This window comes from Vicia villosa, linkage group LG6, assembly GCF_029867415.1.
Source record: "Vicia villosa cultivar HV-30 ecotype Madison, WI linkage group LG6, Vvil1.0, whole genome shotgun sequence".
NCBI lineage: Eukaryota > Viridiplantae > Streptophyta > Magnoliopsida > Fabales > Fabaceae > Vicia > Vicia villosa.
This window is the reverse complement of record NC_081185.1, coordinates 47999901-48011867: the sequence shown is the minus strand read 5'-3', so window position 1 is coordinate 48011867 and position 11967 is coordinate 47999901. Positions and strand designations below refer to the sequence as shown.

General features: G+C 39.6%; 1 protein-coding gene across 1 annotated transcript; it reads left to right on the top strand.

The window, feature by feature from the left end:
* The first annotated feature begins 504 nt into the window (after positions 1-504).
* On the top strand, positions 505-2668 carry LOC131613632 (disease resistance protein RUN1-like). Its single transcript, XM_058885284.1, has 3 exons — positions 505-700; positions 928-1177; positions 1675-2668. The coding sequence occupies exons 1-3, from the start codon at positions 505-507 to the stop codon at positions 2666-2668; spliced, it is 1440 nt and encodes a 479-aa protein (XP_058741267.1).
* The last annotated feature ends 9299 nt before the right edge of the window (positions 2669-11967 follow it).

The window sequence follows — 11967 nt, the reverse complement described above, 5'->3', positions numbered from 1 at the left end:
AACTTAATTCTTTTTGGTCAATATGTAAAATATCTTCACCAATCTCCCATGTAAGCCACATATATTAATAAAGGAACAAGTTGGGTTCAATGAGTGGACCCACAATTTATTTATTGGTTGACTTTGGAAGCTACCTTCACAATAAGTCAAAAGGAGAAGGAACCTATGCATGTGATATGATGATATCATGCATGATGCATTGCACATGTTTCACTTTATTCATTCATAAGAATCATAACCACGTTGCTTGTTTTTTTTGGAAAAACACAAAATGTTAATAAGTGTATTCTTAGTAAGTTGAGTATTTCTCATATTTTTATTAGTTCATTGTTCAAACTCAAAAGAAAGAGAAACATTTGCTAGAAATAGCACCTCAAAGTCAACCATTAGTTTTCATTTACGAAAATGGTATTAACAATCTGCGACCTAGTCCGCGACTCAGCCTAAAGTTCTATCTGTGTTTGATATTTGTAGTGAAAACCATGATACACGGATGGAATTATGATGTGTTCCTTAGTTTTAGAGGTGAAGATACAAGGACAAGTTTCACAGGCTCTCTCTATCATGGCTTACACCAAAAGGGTATCAATGTTTTCGTTGATGATGAGAAGCTTAGAAGAGGAGAACAAATATCTCCATCTCTTATCACAGCCATTTGAAGAATCTAGGATTTCAATCATTGTGTTTTCCGAAAACTATGCTTCCTCACAGGGGCGGAGCCAAGGCCCAGCTAGCCCGGGCAGGCGCCCGGGCTCAACCCCTATTTTCTTTGTACTCTCTCCAATTTAATAGTCAATTTTTAGACAAAATCAGGGGCAAAATTAGTGGCAAAATTAGTACAAATAGGATGTGAAAATTAAAACAAATGAATAATCAATAGTATAAATTTTTTGCCCAGGCTGCATAAAATTCCTGGCTCCGCCACTACTTCCTCAACTTGGTGTCTTGATGAGCTTGCCATGATTCTTGAGTGTTGGAAATCAAAAGGACAGTTGGTTTTTCCGGTTTTCTACTATGTTGACCCTTCTTGGATTAGGCATCAAAGAGGAAGCTTTGGAATAGCAATGGCTAAACATGAAGTCACATTCAAGGGTGATGCTCAAAGGTTGAACAAGTGGAAAAAAGCTTTGTTTGATGCAGCCAATTTGTCAGGTTGGAGCTTAAAAAATGGCCATGGGTATGTTAAAACATATATATTCTTCTTTTTGTTCATGTATCTATTCTAATTTACATCATAGACACGATTTTAAAAAACAATTCGTTACTGCAAAAACGGCTGTGACAAAATGGTTTTTCACTGTTTTTATGATAAATAATAAATTATGGTTAATTCATTCAGCGACGACCGCAATCAGTGTTGCAACACTTATAATGACCAAACTCGCAAAAGCCAACCATTATTTATAAACTTGATCATATAGATCATTTTGTTCAGAAATCAAAAACTAATATGTGCTTGTTGAATCTGGCGACAACATTTATTTATATTTAATCATTAATATAAACAAGTTGTTAATATTTATAAATCAACGACTTTTAAAACCTTGATGTCTGATTTATTTATAGATCATTTTGTCCCGACATCAAAAACCTTGATGTCGCGGCCCAAATTTCCTACACGGATCGATTTTTAAAACCATGATAGTAATTGTGTTTGAATTTGTAACTTGGTAGGTATGAATATGAGCTTATCCTAAGGATCATTGATGAGGTTTGTAGCAAATTAAATAACACCCTTTTGCATATTGCGGAGCATCCGGTTGGACTAGAAACTCGCATATCCGAAGTAAAATCACTTTTGCAATTTGAAAAGCCTATTGAAGAAGTTTCTTTCTTTGGAATTCATGGACATGGAGGAATAGGCAAAACAACAATTGCAAGAGCATTGTACAACTCAATTGCTAATCACTTTGAAGTCACTAGTTTTCTTACTGATATAAGAGAAAGTTCAACTCAAAGACAAGGCTTAGTTCAACTTCAAGAAACACTTCTTTATGAAACAGTTGGTAAAAAAAACATTAAGCTAGGAAATGTTTATAAAGGAATTCCAATTATAAAGAAGAGATTATGTTGCCAAAAAGTACTTTTGATTCTTGATGATGTTGATAAGTTTGAACAGCTTCAAGCATTAGCAGGAGGACGCGATTGGTTCGGTTTCGGAAGTGTAGTAATCATAACAACAAGAGATAAACAGTTGTTAGCTTCTCATCTAGTTGATAAAACATATGAGGTAAAGAAATTGAATCATGAAGAAGCTTTTGAACTCTTTACATGGAATGCATTCAAAAGAAAAGCAAGTGATAAGGAGTATATGGAGATTTCGAACAACGTTGTGCTTTATGCTGAAGGACTTCCATTGGCTTTGAAAGTGATGGGATGTAATTTGTTTGGTAAAACAGTTGATGAATGGAAATCTGCATTGGCGAAATACGAAAAGATTCCTAATAAAGAAGTTCAAAATGTACTTAGAGTCACTTTTGATAATTTAGAAGAGAATGAAAAGGAGATTTTCTTGGATATAGCTTGTTTCTTCAAGGGTGAGACTGTTGAATATGTCGAAAAGACACTTCAAGCTTGTGGCTTCTTTCCGAAATTCGGTATCAGTGTACTTACGGATCGATCTCTTGTGAGTATTGATGAATATAATCTATTGAGAATGCACGATTAGATTCAAGATGTAATACCCCGTATTAATTAAATGCTCTAATGTATTAACTGACACTGAGGTTTTATCAATTGATACGTTAGAGATACTTTGGACATTAAGTTAGTAGTGTAACTTAAGATATTTTCTTATATCCTTTCCTTTTGCTTTTCTTCTTCATTCTACATCAAAAAAAAGAGAAAGATAGAGAGAAGAAGTAGAGAGAAGGAAGAGCAAGAAGAGAAAGAGGAGAAAAGCTTGGATCTTCACCATTTCTCCGCCGAATCAACTCATCTTCGACATCAACGACTCTTAATCGAGGTGGGTTCTAGTTAGAACTTATAGCTTTGATTGTGGATGAGAAATCATAAGTTTTGATTTAGGGATTTTGTATAGAGGAAATCTAGGTTTTGGATCGAATTCATCTATGATTATGAATAAGTGTTTGCAATCCATAAATATATCATCTATAGGTTGTATCTATGCCTTATTATGATCTGGAACAAGTGTGAATGGATTTAGATGGTTTTGAACCATGGATCTGTGTATGAGGCAGAGCTGAGAACTGAGTTCTCGCGCGCTTCGCGGCGCGAACGGGGCTGCGCGGCGCGAACTATGCAGGTTTTTAGGGGTTTTGCTTCTGCCTTCAGTACGCGGCGCGTACTGGGTGTCGCGGCGCGAACAGTTTGGAAATCCTTAGAGTTTTGCTACTGCCAGAGGTTGGCGGCGCGTAGATTAGTTAGCGGCGCGAACATTGTTGGAAATTATGATGGTTTGCTTCTGCCAGAGGGTTCGCGGCGCGACCTAGTTGTTGCGCGGCGCGAACTGAAGCTTTCTTAACCAAATTTTCTTAGATTAATGAACATTGTTTCAATCGTAACCTTTTAACCGTAAAACTGTTTTAACCGCCGTTCGAAGCAGTAATAGGCTAGGAGTGTGTACCTTGTAGTAGTGTAGATTGTGGAACCATGAGGACGTTATGCTCTTGGTATGATGCTTATGTACTCTATAATTGTTGTTTGAGTTCTATTGCAGGTGGATTTGGTAATACCTTGTTATATGTGTTTATATCAAGAGGGTTAAATAACTACATTGTTATGTGAATAAAGAATAAGTGAGGAAAACTAGGAATTGTTAGGTTGTGTAGCTTAACAAAGAAACCTAGGATGAGACATTATATGGAACATACGTGTTGGAATCTTATGAGGAAAGGCTAACAGGCCTAGTGGTTTGCGGAAGCGATCACCATTGTTGATGTATTAATCGGAACCGTTGTATTTTCTTTATTTCTTTATTTTTCCTTTGAATGCTAACAGGCATTCACCGTGCAGAGAGGCACAATAATCTTGGCAGGTTTGATTCCCGCTGTTGTGTACGAATGGAACCTACGGGTAGAGACTTGTGATGGTGTACGGGCCATGTGAAGTGACGATTCATGGGGAAAGGCTCATGAGTCCGAATCCATGTCGTATGTCAAGATTTTTCCAAAGGATCCATGACTCGTGCCACCTCCTAGACGTAGAAGGGGACGGGAATATGGGGATGCCTTGGTATTGGTTTCCGATTAGTAATCTTGCGTTGAGTTGTTGAACTCTAAGTATGATTCCATATAATGATAGTGTGAGGACTCAAGGTCTAGTTCTTCATGACTTGAGACTTATAGGTTAGAACCTTGTAAAGCCGAGAGGATCCATAGGATAGGGAACTCACTGGGATTTTATATCTCACCCCATTATATATTGATTTCAGGTACTACAGGTTCCGCGAAGGGTAAGGAGAAAGAAGTTTGATTTCCTTATTCCTTGTACTTATTTTGGATATGGCGAAGCTTCCGTTGTGGAGTTCTTTTGAGATCATTGTTTGATCTAGTTCTTAGTATTTTACTTTTGAACATCTTGTATGTATTATGCCATTGTGTAGGACTTTTGTATTTGGGCATTAATATGTATAATGTGTTGACTAGGAACTTATTGGTATTTCAGTACCAAATACTTGGATTCATGTATATTTATATGATTTGATGCATGTAATTATATATGGGTGTTACAGTTGGTATCAGAGCAGGTCGTATCCTCGACCTAGCCATGAGATATTATAAGTGTTTCTTTCTGTCCAAGATGTGTTGTGTTCCCATGAGTTTTGTTGTGTTATGACTATGGCATTGAGCCTGATCAACTTAATCCCATTTTGATAACCTTCAGGAACATGGCGGACGGACGCAGGACTCGTGGTCGACCCCCCACACGACCTCCACAAGTGAATACACCGGATGGCAGTGCGAATGTTCCATGGCCCCAGTTCATGCAACAGATGCAACAGCAGCAGAATCAGTTCATGCTGCAGATGATGCAACAGATGAATGGCGGTCATAATGTTCCAATGGTTGTGCCCGAAGCTGTAGGTGGGACTTATAGGGATTTCATTCGCATGAATCCTCCGGAATTTCATGGTGGATTAGATCCTATAAAGGCGCATGAGTGGGTGGCCAATGTAGAAGGAATCTTTGAGATCGTGCATTGCAGTGAAGAGGACAAGGTAGTGTTTGCTTCTCATTCGCTGAAAGGTCCAGCTATGAGGTGGTGGAAGGGTGCTTCTGCTTTGATGACTACTCAGGGAGTACCTAAGGAATGGGAGAATTTCAAGACCACTTTTATGGAGAAATACTTTCCTAGTTCACTGAGGACTAAGAAGGAATTGGAGTTCCAGCAGTTAAGGCAGGACAATATGTCAGTAGCTACTTATGCTGAGAAGTTTGAAATTTTGGCTGCTTACTCTAGGCAGGCCGCGTATGCTCCTGATGAGGGTTGGAAGGTGGACCAGTTTCTGTTTGGTTTAAGGGCTGATATCTCACATAGTGTGTCCCAGAGGGAGTTCACTACTTATACGGAGTTGTTGCGACAATGTTATGTGGCTGAGACTAGTTTGAAGAAAGTTCAAGCCGAGGAAGATTTGAAGAAGAAGAATCAACATGAAAGAGGAAGGCCAAGCCAACAATTTCGACCTAGGCCACAAGCTTTCAAAGGAAAGCAAGTGCAAGGTCCTCGGTCTAGTGCACCTCCGGTGTGTCGTAGTTGTGGTAAGAATCACCTTGGAAGATGTGCCTTTGAAGGGGCGAAATGTTTCCATTGTCATCAAGAAGGGCATATGGCTAGGAATTGTCCTCAGAATAGGAATCAAGTTCAAGGAAGGGGTACTGGTAGAGTTTATACCTTGGATGCTAAGAAGACCAAGGGTGATAACTCTTTGATTGCGGGTACGTGTTTCATTAATGGGCATTCTTGTTTTGTTCTATTTGATTGTGGAGCAACACACTCTTTTGTGTCATTACAATGTATGAAGCGACTTGGGTTGCAAGCTACTCCTTTATTTCCTCCTATGGCGGTTACTACTGCTATGGATGAGATGGTAGAGACACCGTTGGTGTGTGAAAATTGTGTGTTATCTGTGGGTGGTAGGAATTTCCAGATTGATCTTGTTTGCTTACCACTTAAGAAGGTAGACGTTGTATTGGGAATGGATTGGCTTTCTGCTAATTCGGTGTTCATTGGGTGTGAGGAGAAGTTAATCATTATTCCAACTGAAGAAGCTACTCCGAAGGATGTGTTGACTACTATACTAGAAGGTACGGTAGGTATGATTAATTTCTTGTTTGAGAAAGAGAAGTCTGTTCTGTTGGTTCTCACTAAGGAGACGGGTGACAAGTTAGAGGTTTCACAAATTGCTGTCGTTAGAGAATTTCCCGATGTTTTTCCCGAGGATGTCATTTCTCTTCCTCCGGAAAGGGAAGTGGAATTCTCTATTGACCTGGTACCGGGAACGGCTCCTATATCCGTTTCTCCGTATCGGATGGCACCACTTGAATTAAGAGAATTGAAGGGGCAATTGGAAGAACTGATGGCTAAACATTTTGTGCGACCTAGTGTCTCACCGTGGGGAGCTCCAGTGTTGTTAGTAAAGAAGAAGGATGGTGGGATGAGACTATGTATTGATTACCGTCGGTTGAATAAGGCCACCATCAAGAACAAATACCCTTTGCCTAGGATAAACGACTTGTTAGATCAATTGAAAGGAGCCTGTGTGTTCTCGAAGATTGATTTGCGGTCAGGTTATCACCAAATCCGTGTGAAGAGCTCAGATGTGTCAAAGACTGCATTTAGAACCCGTTATGGTCATTACGAATTCTTGGTGATGCCTTTCGGTGTTACGAATGCTCCAGCTGTTTTCATGGATTATATGAATCGGTTATTTCAGCCTTACTTAGATCAATTTGTGGTAGTCTTTATCGATGACATTCTTATTTATTCTCGTACTCCACAAGAGCACGAAGAACACCTGAGGATTGTTCTGTCGGTACTGCAAGAAAATCAATTGTTTGCTAAGTTAAGTAAGTGTGAGTTTTGGATGACAGAGGTAAGATTTCTTGGTCATGTTATATCTCAAGGAGGTGTGGCAGTGGACCCGACAAAAATCGAAGCGGTAATTAATTGGGAGAGACCGAGCAATGTCTCAGAAGTCCGAAGTTTCTTGGGCTTAGCCGGCTACTACAGAAGATTTATAAAAGGGTTTTCTCAATTGGCTTTACCAATGACTAGACTTACTCGGAAGGAGTGTCCTTATGATTGGGATTCGGGGTGTGAACAGAGTTTCATGGGCTTGAAGGAAAGATTGACGACTGCTCCTGTTTTGATCGTTCCTGACCCAAATAAGTCCTATGAAGTATTTTGCGATGCTTCCAAGAAAGGATTAGGAGGGGTTTTGATGCAGGATGGTCAGGTGGTAGCATACACATCTCGACAGTTAAAGGTTCACGAAGAGAATTATCCAACTCATGATTTAGAATTGGCTGCGGTTGTTTTTACTCTGAAGGTGTGGCGTCATTACTTGTATGGAGTTCATTTTGAAATGTTCAGCGACCACAAGAGCTTAAAGTACCTATTCGACCAGAAGGAGTTGAATATGCGTCAGAGGCGGTGGATGGAATACTTAAAGGATTATGATTTTGACTTGAAGTATCATCCAGGCAAAGCAAATAAAGTGGCGGATGCTTTGAGTCGGAAGGTGTTAAAGAGGGCCGAATTAATGATGTCAGAGTATGCATTATTGGAGAAATTTCGAGATCTCAACCTTCAATTTGTTTGGACCCAAAATGGAGTATTGATGGGAAACTTGAATGTTAATTCTACTTTGAGAAACGACATCCAACAAGCACAAGCGTCTGATACTAAGTTACAAGAGGTGTTGGTTCAACCAGGTTTTACTCGAGCTACAGATGGGGTGATTATGTTTAATCAGAGGATTTGTGTTCCGGATGATGCGTTATTGAAAAGAAGGATTTTGGATGAAGCTCACAAGGGTGCTTTCACTATACATCCGGGTTCTTCAAAAATGTACCAAGATTTAAAAGGGGATTATTGGTGGTCCGGAATGAAAAGAGATGTCGCAGTGTACGTATCAGAGTGTGCGGTGTGCCAACAAGTAAAGATTGAACATCAAAGGCCGGGTGGATTGTTACAACCACTAGAGATTCCAATATGGAAGTGGGATAGTATTTCAATGGATTTTGCGGTTAGTTTACCTCGTACTCAAGGTGGATATGATTCTATTTGGGTGATTGTAGATCGGTTGACGAAATCTGCACATTTCTTAGCCGTGAAGACTACTTACAAGGCAAGTCATCTTGCACGGTTGTTTGTCGCAGAGATTGTGAAGTTGCACGGTGTACCCTCTAGTATTGTGTCGGATAGAGATCCAAAGTTTACTTCAAGGTTTTGGAGAGCTTTTCAACAAGCGATGGGATCTAAATTATGTTTGAGCACGTCGAACCACCCTCAAACGGATGGTCAAACGGAACGAACGATACAAACCTTGGAAGATATGTTAAGAGCTTGTGTGCTTGAAAGTAGAGGAAATTGGAAGGAGCTTTTACCATTGATTGAATTTGCATACAATAATAGTTATCATGCGAGTATCGGTATGGCACCTTATGAGGCATTGTATGGGAGAAAATGTAGAACGCCGTTGTGTTGGTCAGAAGTTGGTGATGATAGAATTTTGGGACCCGAAATTATTCAAGAGACCACGGACAAGATTAGAATGATTCGTGAGAAGGTTAAACAAGCACAGGATCGTCAGAAGAGTTATGCGGATAACCGTAGGAGGCCTTTGGAGTTTATGGAAGGTGACCATGTATTTTTGAAAGTTACTCCGAGGTTGAGGTTGAAAGGACCATTTAAGTCAAGGAAGTTAAGTCCGAGATACGTGGGACCGTATGAGGTTCTAGAGAGGATTGGTGAAGTAGCTTACCGTTTAGCCTTACCACCTTCTCTATCAGAAATGCATGATGTTTTCCACGTGTCTCAACTGAGGAAGTTTATTCCCGATCCTCTCCAGCCGGTGTTACCAGATGCAATTGAGATAGAATCAGATTTGACTTTTGAACCCTTACCGAGCCGTATCGTAGGAAGAGAGACTAAAGTGTTACGCAACAAGGAGATTCCTCTTGTCAAGGTTCAGTGGGATGTGACGCATCCGGGCGATGCTACATGGGAACTTGAATCGGAAATGCGGGATGCTTACCCTCACCTTTTCAGGTAATTCTTAAATTCGAGGACGAATTTCTATTTAAGTGGGGGAGGATGTAATACCCCGTATTAATTAAATGCTCTAATGTATTAACTGACACTGAGGTTTTATCAATTGATACGTTAGAGATACTTTGGACATTAAGTTAGTAGTGTAACTTAAGATATTTTCTTATATCCTTTCCTTTTGCTTTTCTTCTTCATTCTACATCAAAAAAAAGAGAAAGATAGAGAGAAGAAGTAGAGAGAAGGAAGAGCAAGAGGAGAAAGAGGAGAAAAGCTTGGATCTTCACCATTTCTCCGCCGAATCAACTCATCTTCGACATCAACGACTCTTAATCGAGGTGGGTTCTAGTTAGAACTTATAGCTTTGATTGTGGATGAGAAATCATAAGTTTTGATTTAGGGATTTTGTATAGAGGAAATCTAGGTTTTGGATCGAATTCATCTATGATTATGAATAAGTGTTTGCAATCCATAAATATATCATCTATAGGTTGTATCTATGCCTTATTATGATCTGGAACAAGTGTGAATGGATTTAGATGGTTTTGAACCATGGATCTGTGTATGAGGCAGAGCTGAGAACTGAGTTCTCGCGCGCTTCGCGGCGCGAACGGGGCTGCGCGGCGCGAACTATGCAGGTTTTTAGGGGTTTTGCTTCTGCCTTCAGTACGCGGCGCGTACTGGGTGTCGCGGCGCGAACAGTTTGGAAATCCTTAGAGTTTTGCTACTGCCAGAGGTTGGCGGCGCGTAGATTAGTTAGCGGCGCGAACATTGTTGGAAATTATGATGGTTTGCTTCTGCCAGAGGGTTCGCGGCGCGACCTAGTTGTTGCGCGGCGCGAACTGAAGCTTTCTTAACCAAATTTTCTTAGATTAATGAACATTGTTTCAATCGTAACCTTTTAACCGTAAAACTGTTTTAACCGCCGTTCGAAGCAGTAATAGGCTAGGAGTGTGTACCTTGTAGTAGTGTAGATTGTGGAACCATGAGGACGTTATGCTCTTGGTATGATGCTTATGTACTCTATAATTGTTGTTTGAGTTCTATTGCAGGTGGATTTGGTAATACCTTGTTATATGTGTTTATATCAAGAGGGTTAAATAACTACATTGTTATGTGAATAAAGAATAAGTGAGGAAAACTAGGAATTGTTAGGTTGTGTAGCTTAACAAAGAAACCTAGGATGAGACATTATATGGAACATACGTGTTGGAATCTTATGAGGAAAGGCTAACAGGCCTAGTGGTTTGCGGAAGCGATCACCATTGTTGATGTATTAATCGGAACCGTTGTATTTTCTTTATTTCTTTATTTTTCCTTTGAATGCTAACAGGCATTCACCGTGCAGAGAGGCACAATAATCTTGGCAGGTTTGATTCCCGCTGTTGTGTACGAATGGAACCTACGGGTAGAGACTTGTGATGGTGTACGGGCCATGTGAAGTGACGATTCATGGGGAAAGGCTCATGAGTCCGAATCCATGTCGTATGTCAAGATTTTTCCAAAGGATCCATGACTCGTGCCACCTCCTAGACGTAGAAGGGGACGGGAATATGGGGATGCCTTGGTATTGGTTTCCGATTAGTAATCTTGCGTTGAGTTGTTGAACTTTAAGTATGATTCCATATAATGATAGTGTGAGGACTCAAGGTCTAGTTCTTCATGACTTGAGACTTATAGGTTAGAACCTTGTAAAGCCGAGAGGATCCATAGGATAGGGAACTCACTGGGATTTTATATCTCACCCCATTATATATTGATTTCAGGTACTACAGGTTCCGCGAAGGGTAAGGAGAAAGAAGTTTGATTTCCTTATTCCTTGTACTTATTTTGGATATGGCGAAGCTTCCGTTGTGGAGTTCTTTTGAGATCATTGTTTGATCTAGTTCTTAGTATTTTACTTTTGAACATCTTGTATGTATTATGCCATTGTGTAGGACTTTTGTATTTGGGCATTAATATGTATAATGTGTTGACTAGGAACTTATTGGTATTTCAGTACCAAATACTTGGATTCATGTATATTTATATGATTTGATGCATGTAATTATATATGGGTGTTACAGTACATGGGCAGGGAAGTTGTTAGAGAAGTTTCGCCATTAGAGCCTGGAAAACGGAGTAGGATATGGAATCATGAGGATGTTATTGAAGTACTAACCGAAAGTTCGGTAAGCACCATCAATTCTATGTTATTCCCATTGTTTTGTTTAACATGAGTCATTATAGAATAAACAACTTATTTGCATCAAATTGTAATTTTTCTCTTAAAGGGGTCTTACAGAATTCAAGGCATGATGATAGATCTCCCTGATCAATATATGGTACACTTGAAAGATGATTCCTTCAAAAATATGAAAAATCTCAAAATTCTTATAGTTAGAAATGGACACTTTTATGGAAGCCCTCAAAATCTTCCAAACAGTTTAAGGTTGCTTGATTGGATGGAATATCCTTCATCATCTTTGCCATCGACTTTTCACCCAAAGAAACTTGTTGCACTCAACTTGTCGCGCAGTCGCTTTACATTGCAAGAACCATTCAAGGTTAGGTTTCATATGTTATTATTTTATGCATTTCTCTCTACATTGGATGAAATGTGGTTTGAATATGTGGTTATAAGTGAGGAAGTCTTCACCTAACTAGTCGGTTTTGTAAGGGTTGAATTTCAAGATGGTTTTAGAGTCTAACCAAGATCCATTTGGCCACCTTCTATTAGGTTATTACTAGCAGGCC